Raw genomic sequence first — 12,734 nt, forward strand, 5'->3', positions numbered from 1 at the left:
GTGTGTGTGTGTGTGTATGTGTGTGTCTGTGCCCCAACTACTTCTTCAGTTACACAGCAAGATCAAATTGCATCATTTGGGCTCTCTACCACACACTCTTTCTATCTGTCTCTCTGTCTTTCTTTCCCTCCCACTCTTAGTCACCCCTGTTGCTCTCATCTCTCCCACTTTGTCTGACCGCTGCCCAGTCGTCATGTTGGTGCTCATCCATCGGTCCAACGTTCACCACAGCGCAGTCTTTCTTTTTCTTTTTTCTTCATCTGTTGTTTGACCTTGCTGAGGACAGAGAGTGCTTGAAATGCAGACAGTAGTGTTGCAGCTTCCGTGTTGAGTGTCTTTTTTTAGCAGACAGGGAAGTTTAAAGCACTCCGGCTTCCAACATGCAAAAGTGTATGTTGTGTGCAGCAAATCCTTGACTGGTGTTTCATGAATTGTTGTCGGGAAGCTAACGAGGCTTAAATAGTAATATAAAGAAGGAGGTGGTAGGCTTTCAATAATTGTTAGTTCTGGCTATAATGAGAGAAAAGATGGCATCTCTCCTCCTCTCCTCTCCTCTCCTCTCCTCTCCTCTCCTCTCCTCTCCTCTCGTTGCCATTTACATTACATTACATGTCATTTAGCTGACGCTTTTATCCAAAGCGACTTACAATAAGTGCATTAAACCGTGAGTCCAAACTCAGAACAACAAGAATCAAGCAAGTACAATTTCTTCAATAAAGTCAAACTACAAAGTACTATCCGTAAGTGCCATTTAAGTGCTACTATTTTTTTATTTACTAAGCCCACTGTTCCTTGGGCCTGTTGGTGTTTTTGAATCTGAGAGACGCTTTAGGCTTCGTGCCACAGCCGAGAGGCATATTCATACAATGGAGTCCTTCCAAAAGTCCTCCATCACGCATATACTCACACTCCATCAAACCGTCCCACTGTTACGGGCACACATTTAATTATTCAGTCACTAATTATCTCGTATACCCGGTTACGTAACTGAGGTTGCTTTTGTGAGTGGAGGGAAGAAGGGACTTGTAAGAAGAACTTGCCGGAAGAGCCGAGCTGTTGAGAGAATTTCATCTGGTCTCGCTTGCTGATGCAATTTCTCCTGAGCTTCTGAAACTGCTGGAAATACATGGAAATAAAGAATATCTAAATCTAGCTTAGATGAAAAGATGAGGCTCTGTTCAGATCATCCCAAAACACACAGCCATGTGTGTATTTAAATATCCCTTCATCACTGTAAATTAATGCTAACTGGTGCTGTATGCATTTCTTTTTTCGCTTACCTCCTTTTTTCTCTTCAATTTATTTTGACCTTCTGCTTTTCCTCTCCCTTTCTATGACTTCTCTGTCACGCCCACTGTTCCTTAGTTTTTTTTAACTCCTTGTCGCCCCTCTCTCCTCACCTTTATACCTCCTTCCTTCCTGAATCCTCTCAGTGTGAGGCCGTTTCAGTCAGCACAACTAATCGGGAACTCAGCTGAAGTGCAACACCACACATTACTTCAAGATCTGCTGTTCATCAAATGTCACCCCCTCTATAAAAGCCGGCCTTCCAGTGTGGCTGTTCGGTGCCCCTAAATACTAAACAACAACCTCATATACTTTGGCCTGGTGGTCGGGTGACATGTCGTTCAAACTACTAAAATAGGAGTAACCCAGCCTCAAGAGTCCATATAGGTCGAATATATTAAAGACACGCACATTTGTTTGTCTGTGATTGCATGCAAATGTCAACAAGTGCTTGTCATAGCAAGGCTTATGCTTAATTAATCAGATTAGTGGACCCGAATTTAGCTGGAAGATAACAAGAGATAATTGGTGAAAACAAAGCCCAGTGTGACACTGTCTACTTTTCTCATTGTCATGGTGCCGCGACAGGCTGTGCAGGCTTTGAATGACCTGACATGACCGGTCACAGTCAAATTTAATCACACATTGTGCGGAAAACTGCACCAACATTAGCTTTACCTCTGTGCACATATTGGAACATTCTTTGTGAAATACATGTTAGGAAAGGTTTACTTTTTGACGGATAACACACCATGACTACACATCCGCCCACGTGATTAATGTTCATGCGCACACACAGAAACAAACAATTATCTTTTTCTTCTTCATATATTGACATTTACAGCAGTTGCATGCGAACCTTGTGAAGCGTCAGCGTGGCATCAGTTTACCTCGGGCTAGCCCAGTGCCTGCATGGTGTGCGGGGGTGGGGTGGGGAACATCACCTTTCATCAGCAATGGCCACAGTGCCCATCCTTAATGTGTCTAAACCTATCTGGGATGTGACTGAGTACTCTGCGTGCCTCTGACATCATGGAGTTTCCACTGCTGCGCTCGTCTCACCTAGCAGCTTTGATATTTCACACCGCATGCTCACTCGCAGGGGTTCCCCACCCACCACCCCTCCTGACCATAGGTGGACTCTGGAGTCGCTGTTGATGTGGACAGGGGTCATCGGATAGCCCAAAGGTCAAACCCCCAACAGTTCATGCTGTATAAAGGTCAAGGATCTTGACTGTTAACTAATGCAATTACTATCCTGGACCTTAAATCTGAGTTGACAGTTTTGTTGTGAGGACGGGCTGCTGCTATGTTCCAAATAAGGATGTGATTGCGCAATTTTGGGCACCCTTTTGAAAAAAATATCAATGTAAAAGTTGATGGTCTGCAAGAGCAGCACTTTCTTGATGAAAAACAAGCTTATGCAAACATTTTATGTGATCATTAATGGACAGTTCTGAGTTTACATTTATCAGTGTGCTGTCTGCTGTAACACTATCTGATACACCAGTGCTATAAATGAGGTGAGCACCCACATAGACAACCAGCTTCATGATTTACTGGAGCAAAGTGTTGAATGGGGTTATTTCAGAAATGTCAGCAGGTGTCAGTTCCACTTTTAAACTGTTTTTTTATCGTAGGAGTTCTAATGTTTGCTATATAATCATGTCCATTTTCAATTTGTTTGACATGACCCAGCTTAACCCTTCCCTTTGTTGGAAAAATGCATTTTAACAGTATACTATAGAAAAATTGCCCTCGATGGACTGGCGGCCTGTCCAGGGTGTCCCCTGCCTTCGTCCTATGTCAGCTGGGATAGGCTCCAGCGCCCCCGCGACCCTAATGAGGATAAGCGGTATTGAAAATGGATGGATGGGACTATAGGAAAATACTTTCTCCTGGTTCCTGGCCCTTTTTCCTGGTGCTCCTTGAGCCAACTGTGTAGAGAAGTAGATGAATGCTGAGTCATTCCAGTAGCTTATCTCTGAGGTTTCTTTACCTGGGAGTGGCTCGTGTCAAGCTTTTTCTTGAATATCAAGAGTTTGTCAGGTCAGTCTTGCAACCTGATACCATTGATGGATTGAGCATCTCTGAGTCTGCAGGAAGGAGCCACTTCCATGTTTGGCCAACATTCCTCTGCACTAGCTGCTGGTTTGTGTCTTGTGTTTAAAATAAACCTTGTTTGTGCAGAGCTTCCTGTATAAATGGACAAACAGACATGACGAACAAACAGTTAAAACGTCACAGCAGACAATGGATGTTCACCACAATTTATTTTTGCCGATTGGTTATGAGCGGTATGATACTTTATAAGACCAGGACTCAAATTTTCCATCACATACACCACACACAGACAGCAGAACGAGGTGATGTGACACCTCTAACTTTAGTCTCCTTCTGTGCCGCTCAGGATAATCCAGCTAGGATGTGCTATCAGGAGGTTTTAGCTCCCTTGCTTCCAGCGGGAGGAAAGACAGACTCCTGGCTCCTGTCTAGCCTGGACTGGCACAGGATCCAGAATAAACCTTTGTTAGATAAGTGCATGTTATACTTTCACTGTGAGATCTCATAGACTGACATACATGCAGTACATTATGTCAAACCTCGTTCTTGGGATGTGTCTGTGTGTTGGTGTGCAGGTTAGTTGTTGTTTGTGTTTGTATGTGTGAAGATCAAAGGTTGCGGGGGGGGCGGGGGGCACCAGCTGATATCACTGACCCAAAACGAGAGTGGTGTCCTTGATGACAGCCTGGCAACTATAATTGTCGTGACAACCCTTCGGAATGAGCTGTCATGTGACACTTCTTCCTCAGAACCGAGGGCAATGGAAAAAGAAAACACACGTTCACATTCTTTCTCACACACACACACACACACACACACATTAACACACACTCTCACACACACACACACACACACACACACACACACACACACACACACACACACACACACACACACACACACACATAGCTGTGTCAGCGGAGGGGAACCCTTCTGAAACAATGTCTGGCATGCCTGGGGATTTGAGAGAGGAGTGCAGGTGTGATATTTAACCCCCCAACAAACCCAGACATGAAACAGGGCCACAGACCTTCATCACCTCACTACTCTAAATTTGTGAACTGATTGTCCTTGTGCTTCCACCAGTTTTGATGGTATTTCTGACCCTTTGTGAGATGAAAAGAATCTTCGGTGTGCCTATAAATCATGTATTATTTGTCACTCTGCCTCTCCTCGATGCAAAACATATTTTCCAAAGCCGTTGCTTGTTTTTGGCATATGTAAGGTAAGATTAAGGTTACCTAAAATAACCTGTTGAGTCTGTGTAATTCTACCCTGAGACATTCTCTCATCTTCCAGCCATCCATAAAGAAAGCCGTATTTGAGTGTGACAAGCAGCACTGACATATTTTCTCCACATCCAGGGATAGCCATCACGGGACCTCCAGCGCTCTGATGTCTGGAACACACACACACACACACACACACACACAGCTAAAACACTCTATCACTTGCCGAGTGTATTTGGCACAGGCTTGTCTTGCTGTACAATGTTTTAATTTACTTGTGGCTGGTGTGTTGCTTCTCTCCTTGTCACTTCAGTTCTGTTTTCATAATTCCTCCCTGCTGCCTTTCAGTTATTCATTCATGTCTGTATGTGTGATAAACCAAAAGCCGTTATTCCAAGAGTACAACATACATGTAAGGTTTCTACATGCTGAGACTTAAATGTGTCGTTTAGGGTGTGAGGCTGCGATCGGTCTCACCCGTTCTCTCACACACACACACACACATGCACACACACGCACACATACACGCGCACACACACACACACCCACACACACACACATGCACAGCTTTTTGAGGCTGGTAATTAGTTGAAGCAGTTAGGTGATAACAAGTGCCAGCCACACGTTTCCAACAGAGGTGTCGATGCCAATGTGCTGCCGGAAGTCACAGCCCCACCCTCCTCCCATCCCCTCTTCCCAGGCGGATACCCTTAAACACAGATTTACACCCACACAGACTTTCATACGTACAAGATAACATGAGCATTTCCAAGGCTAACGAACATGATCTTCCCCTTTACTAAAAATGAATATGTGCATCGAGATAGAGTGAATGTCTTCTCCATGTCCTCCTCCTACTCACTCCTTCCCCTTTTTTCTTTTGCCTGTCTCCTACACCCACCCACCCACTCCTCCTCCTCCTCCTCCTCCTCCTCCGTCTACACAATCTATGAGTCATCTGATCCGAAGGGTGAGATGCAGCATTCAGTAGATTATTTTCATCTTGCGGTGCTCCACGAGAGGCAATCTCCACGTTTCTTTTGTCCTCTTTCATCTCCCTCCTTGGCTTTCATCCATCCGTCACCTGGTGACAAGCTACAAGTTGAAACCTTGTTGCTTGTGAGAGATTTTGTGCAGTCTGAGGTCACGTCAGAAAAGGCTGCTCCCCCGCGGAATGCACTTTATATGAGCTTCCATATGGTCCTCGGGAGTGGGAAGTTTCCATCTCTGCTCGCTGTTCATGATTGAACGGCAGCTTGATCAAATGGAGACTGTGTGTGCGTTTGTGTCTCATCAATCACAGGAGGTGGTCCCAGTCAGAACGGGATATGATGGGAACTTGCTGTTTAATCATATGTTGTTGCTATATTGATCACGCCATCATTTACTAAAAACATATTGGGGATTTGAGTCATCAGAGACATATTGGTGTCAGTCTCCCACTCTCTGCTATTCCTCTCCTGTTTCCTCACCTCCTCCCACGACTTTCTTTGCTCTCCCAAATAAGTCTCAGGTTCATTTTTCCTTCTCTCTTATTTATTTTCCCTCAGGTTGTGGAAACAGCAGTATGAGCGGTGACATGTACAGTGCCAGCTACCACTCCATCACCAACATAGACTACTCCTCTGTGTGCATCAGTACGATGAAGGCCAGGTACAGCGACTGCGTGGGTATGACCTGGCATCAGATGGACGTGCGCCAGCTCTCCTTTCCCGATGCGTCGTTTGATGTCATCATAGAGAAGGCCACGCTGGATGCCATCATGGTGGAAGAGAAGACGCCCTGGGAAGTGTCCCCTCAAACTGCTGTTTTCATTCACCAAGCACTCACAGAGGTATCGTTAAAATTAATATTCTGTAAAACCTGACAAGGTTTAAATATTTCTTGAATTGAGATCACAAGTGTTATTGGAAATCCTTGCCAATAATTAGTTAATTTAGCATAAGCCCTCTCATGTTTCTGTTGTGTTCTGTATGTCATTGTGTATACACACTGAAACAGAGATGCCAAACCTTCAAATATCATTATTTGAGTAATGTAAGTAGATCAGCATTTCAGCTGAGGCACATTAATGGGGTTCAATGCTAAAAGTTGCACCTTACAGTTCAGCTGTGTTTGAGAATTGAGCAGCACTTGGATAAAGTCCGAGAACAAAGTAGTAGCCAAATATTTTATTCTTAATCAATTAGAAGAAACCAACAAAACATATTGAACATAAAGGCCTGCATTTTCATCATGCCTCAGGCCTGTGATTGAGTAGTTCTTCTTAACAGTACACGGGACAATCTTGTTAAAAACCAAATGCTCAGCTCTTATCAAGTCAGACTCAACAACTCCCATAGTCTGTTTAACTTCTATGCTTCAAGGGATTTTCTTCTTTTGGAAGACTGGCATTTATTTTCATGAGGAAAGCAGCTACTTGGAATATATTCTGTATATTTGACTGTCCTCTTACAGCCATTATTGTACAAACTACACGCCCTAGATGATTTGAACACTCTGCTGCAGTAAGAGTGTATCTGTAAATGACTTCTCCCTGACAGTGAAATCGGTAATAGTGGCACTTTACATTTCCACTCCTCCACAGCCCATCAGTTGACTTTCATGACGTCCAGTGCCTTTCAGCTGCTGGCTGAAGCACTAACCACCACTGTTCAATGTGACAATGACAATGTTTTGGCCATTAGCCATGCTTGACCTTGACACACTAAGACAAGAGAACACCACCGCTATCAACTGAAGTAGGTGACTCCCGAGCTCTGAATGTGAAAGAATTACTCATGATGTACTCACTCACTGCATTCACACATTGGACACTAAATGAGTTTAGTTTGTAATTACAGGTGTATTGTAGGCTCAATACACAGACTGAATATATAATTACAGTAAATGCATCAGTGGGAAAGGTCAGATAGTTTGAATCATTTTAATGGAGGCAGGGGACAAAGTGCAAATAATGTTAATGCAAATTTAAACGGGGAAAAAAATACAGGCCTTTTTACATGATATTTTTAAAATATAGATAAATGAAAGTAATATGGTGCTTTTCAATCAAATATTCTACTGAATTTATTTAGAAACTGTTATTAGGTTGCCAGCATAGAGTTTATGCTGACGAGTTGGAATTGGCATTAAGTGATGTCATGTATTGGTGCCATAGACTGTACGTAGGAAGTGGACATTGTCACCATGACCCATAACCTATTGGTTTGTGGACTCCAGTTTTGAAGCCTTAGTTTAGGCATTTTGGCCGTTGTTATCTTAGTTTTTGGCAGTTGCCATCTTGGTTTTTGTCCGTCACTATCTTTGCTTTTAGCAACAAGAAGTGGCACGAGAAGGTGGAGATAAGCACAAGCGAGAAGTAAGAAGTAGGGTCATTTTCTCATAGACTTCTGTACTTCCTGCTGGCTATTAGAAATAATTTTAAGGCACATCTGCCTTTTCAGAACCTGAGTTTGCCACCTGATTGGTGATGAGCAACTTAGTCAATTAATTGATTAGGATATCAACTGACAATTTCAACAAATTTAAGAAACGCACACATGAGCATGTAAACCATCCATGATTTACAATATTCAAAGAATCAGATGTTTTATTAGGAAGAAAATGCAGTGAACGTGTTTGTCTGGCCTCAAGGACGCACACAGTGAGTTTTAGGGAGAAACACTGAATCTAAACGTAACTCTGAGGGGCTCCTTTAATTGACAAGTAATTGACAGACTAATCACTGATGAACATTAATTGTAATAATAATAATAAATAAAATGTAAAATTCCGACCATATCTAAAGGTGTGAAAAAAAAAATCTGTTTAAATTCAGGTGTATAAGCACAAGAGGCTGTGCTTTGTACTGCAGTGGATGCCAATTCCTTAAATGCAGTGGACTTCCACTCCTTAAAGTGTCTGGAGGTTTGAGAACATCGCAATTCTGTGCTTTGTAGGCAGCTAAAGCCCAAATTATGTGCTGGTTGGAATTAGTTTGAAAGTTAAGTTCTCCTGTGCAGTTATTTCAACTCACTTGGTACAATAGGAGGGAGTCCCTTTAAAATACAGGCACAGGCATGATGCATCGCATGCATTTATGTCAGGCATCCCTGAGAGAAGATGAGGCCTGAGAAATGTGATGATACTGAAGTATTTAAAGGATGTTTTGGTCGCCCCAAATCAACTGAGGATTTAATGCTGCGAGCCTAACCAGGGACAAGCCTGACTCGAGTAAACAAACGCATACACTGTGCTGTATACAGGCCAAGATTTTAGGGATAAAGTCTGACTACAGCAACAGACGTGCACATGCACAAAGAAGTCGACTTGGTGACTGGGTGTTTTCCTCCAACAGAAGGAATTCTTAAAGAACGATCGGTGAGCGTGTGTGGAGCCCAGAAGGGAGGATTTGACATCCCTTCAAAAGAAGTGACGCTGAACTCACGAAGCAGCCCTGTTTGAAAGCCATTACAGAGTCGAGTTCCTTCTCAGTCATCGTCACTTGCTTCCCTTCACACCATCTCTTCTTCTCGCGTATGCCTCTCACTCTGTTTTCCCCTCATTTCCACTGTTTCTCTCACCTGCTCTCAGCTCAGGGCTGTGTAGAGATGGTAAAGTGTGGTTGTGTCATGTTCTCTTTCTGCTGCACTGCTAGAGTTGTTCATCTCCATGTGTGCAAATACCAGGGTGAGTGTGTTATCACAGAGAAGTCGATAGCTCTCTCCACTGGGGTATTTTGGCACATATGGTTACAGAAGTCACGACTATATGTGTGCGTTATGCAGAAATGTAGGAGGCGGGTTCAGAGTCTACTTTCATCGCTTCTGGAGAATCTTTTGCTGAAAGAAAAGGGGGAATTGAAAGAAGGAGGAGATTGAGGAAAGGATGAATCTGCATGACAGCACAGGAAAAAGAGAAAAAGGAGGCCGACAGAAAGCTAATGAGCAGTGCACCAGTGTGAGACCGATTGGAAGAAGGTAGCAAAGGAGAAGTGGCAAGAGAAAGAGGGAGGGGAGGGAAACGAGTGGAGCAGTGACAATCAACAATTTAAACCACTTAACATTAAAAGATCTTATTTTACGTCGGCATTAAAACAAACCATGCAAAAATACATGGAGATAACATGGCACAAAGCCACATAACTAACAAACCAAATGCAGCAGAATATGCAGAACTACAAAAATGTCCTCACACTGTCATCGCTGGTGCCTGTCAAGGACTGGCACACTGTAAATAGACCAATGGAACAATAGGTGTACCAACAAATACAGTTTTATTTATGCTGCAAACACAGACAACATCTCACAGCAGAGGCCTTGGTGCACTGAGGTGTGAAATTTATTTCACAGCCTGACATGCTCTGTGAATCACTTTTACTGTTGCTATGGAGACTCTTTTATTGGATATCATTTCAGACTAACACTTTTAATTGCTAACCTTTAGTCTTGCTCAAAGAGGTAAAGATTAGTCATTCGGCTTGTTCAAAGAGGTACGGGCTAGTTATCTTAAAATGTTTTTCAGTTCGGTTTCAAGAAGTAAATTATAAATTAGTGGTTTAACATAATACTTTTTTGGGATGTGCGTGAAGATAATCTATTTTTTTTCCATCTTTAATAAACGTCCAGTGTCAGCTGTAGAGCAGTGTCCCTGGTGTCTGTTTTTTATTTTTTTGGTCAAGGGCGCTGAAGTGGAGATTGTTTATATTGCAAGGTCTAGAATCTTAGCCACGTTTACAAGTTTGGTGATTCTTCATAGTGTCAGTATATTAGTGAGAGATTTTGAATTAAAGCCAAGTCGTCATTGTGTGCAACACAAAACTTTAAAACTGAGAAAGTAAAAATGTTGGGAAGAGGGTTGTGATTTGTTAAGACCAACAGTGTCAGTTTGGTGGCAAGAAATTAGAATCCTGCACACTACAAATTATGAGTCCATGGGAACCTGCTCTGTTAGATCAATTCAGACTTTATTCAGGACTTCTTTCAATCAAAATAAAAGCACTTCACGGCCTCTTCACATCCCTCCTCCCACGGCACCGTCAGCTCAACCAGAATGACCTACTGGTCTTTGTTAGAAGATCGGAGGTTCGATCCTTGGCTCCTCTAGTCTGCATGTTGACGTGTCCTTGGGCAAGATACTGAAATCCAAATTGCTCCCGAAGGTTGTGCCGTCGGTGTGTGTAAAATGAGCATTAGAATAGATCTTGATGAGCAGGTTGTACCTTGTATGGCAGCGAATGGGGTAAATGTTGCCATGTATTATTTTGAGTGGTCGGAAGACTAGAATGGCACTATATGAATGCAAGTCACTTGGATGTAGAAGTCCTTCTTGGATACGGTCTTTTAGAATTGAACAGTCAGTGTTTGTAAGGTCTAACCAGACAACGGTTAGGCCAGCTTTCTTCAGCTTGGCCTATCGAAAAGCCGGGAATACCACCCTTCTGGATGCATGTGTTGATGTATTGGTTCTGCATCATGTAAGATGTCAGCCTTCTCGCATCACAGAGAAGAACATCTTGCACTCCACATTCATGTGGGAGATTGTCCTCAACAGGTAAATTGTGGAGAAACTCTACTCCTTTGGAACAAAGCATCTCTGCCAATTTCAAGCATGATGGACTCATGCCTTTGGCCCAGGTCTTTCTCATGATCTTACAGAACCTCTTGAGATGTTTCAGGTATCTCTTGCAGACCTTATGAGAAATACCACTTGTGGCTGGGCCAGCTAATGCATTGGCTTTTTGGATGATGTCTTGGATTTCCTGCCACATGGGCTCCTTCACAATGGTTTTCTAGGTTTGTGAACATGCTGTTTGGCTTTTAGTCCCTCGTGGTGTTAGGGGTGCTGTGTGCATCCCGCAGGACCTCTTCAAACTGGATGGAGTGCCCGATTGTTTTGGGCCAGGTAAAGTCCTGGTGAAGCTGTATGGGTCTTTAACAAAATACACTTTTCTCTTTCCTCCGTCTTTGCTGTCAAAGGTATGCTTAAGTCATTGATACCTTCTTTTTATTTTTACCATTGAGCTAGTTTTTAATTTTTTTCAGATGCTACTCTGACAATATAGACCATTTGATCTTCTCTTTCGTGACAAATAGATTGTGGTAACCACAGGTACACTCACTTGGGGGTGTTCTCTGGTGTTGATGTGGCTTACGTCTCAAGAGATCTTCAGCTCTGTGGGGTTCTCCCTGGTTGGAGTACCCCTTCACAAACCCCACAATCCTAAAGTATCCCCACTTCCAATGGTCTATTGTATTGGAAAACACTGTGTACCCACCTACACATGGGGAGGCTCATGTCATGACATCCTTGTGAGGTGGCTTAAGTGAGAAACATTCATTGACATTGATTTGTTGTCCGTGTCTCCTGCTGTGGAGAGTTCTCCCATGCTCCATTACCGGGAAGCTTGGATGCCTGCCGGGAAGACGGCCCCAAGGGAACATTCATATTAGGACACACACACATACATGGCAGAACACACACACACACATACACAGACACACCTCAAGTCTTTTTTCTAATGCTCACATAACATTTGACACACACTGTATATTCCTGTGTGTGTGTCTGTCTTTCTGTCTGTGCCTTGATGTTGGCATGTTTTCATTGCTGTTTGAACCCTTTGTTCCAGGATAAAGTAGATTACACCAATCCACTTTATTGTCTCTCTCCCTCTTCCACTTTTCACACTCTCCCTTTTCTGCCTCACCCCGTTCCATGTTCTTGTAAAATGTGATGCTTGAGTAGAGAATGGAAAATAAAGTGCAATTTGTAGGCTTAACTTAAAAGCTGACATTATTCAATACAATCTGGATTCAAGAGATTCTGCCAAGTTCAGATACCAGGCATACATGTACATTATTGGGCTCCACTTTCTTGGCATTTGATAAGGTCATCTGATCCCTCTGTAGTGGTAGCATTGCCACTGAAACTGTCTACAGTAAAACAGTGTATGTTCCGTCCACATGACGTGTAGTGTTGCCGAGGCACTTTCAGACGCTCTGTTTGCCATCAGTGGCTATGCTTCCACTGTTCAAGAGACTAATGTAGCCTACCAAACTTTCTGACATGTCATATATTCATCTGAACATCTGACGGCCAGTCGGGAGCAGTTGATCGGTCCATGATTGGCCCTTGCTTCCACTGGTGCACTGCATGGCACACAACACCAGA

At 43.2% G+C, this 12,734-nt stretch overlaps 1 protein-coding gene across 2 annotated transcripts in view; it reads left to right on the top strand.

Moving 5' to 3' along the window:
- Positions 1-12,734, top strand: part of ece2a (endothelin converting enzyme 2a) — a 64,990-nt gene that overhangs the window by 26,671 nt on the left and 25,585 nt on the right. For both annotated transcript variants that reach the window (XM_034556403.1, XM_034556402.1), the window contains exon 3: positions 6,131-6,414. In XM_034556403.1, the coding sequence (XP_034412294.1) occupies positions 6,131-6,414 (284 nt within the window). The remainder of the gene's footprint in view (positions 1-6,130; positions 6,415-12,734) is intronic.

The sequence above is a fragment of the Cyclopterus lumpus genome, chromosome 17 (genome assembly GCF_009769545.1).
Source record: "Cyclopterus lumpus isolate fCycLum1 chromosome 17, fCycLum1.pri, whole genome shotgun sequence".
NCBI classification, from domain to species: domain Eukaryota; kingdom Metazoa; phylum Chordata; class Actinopteri; order Perciformes; family Cyclopteridae; genus Cyclopterus; species Cyclopterus lumpus.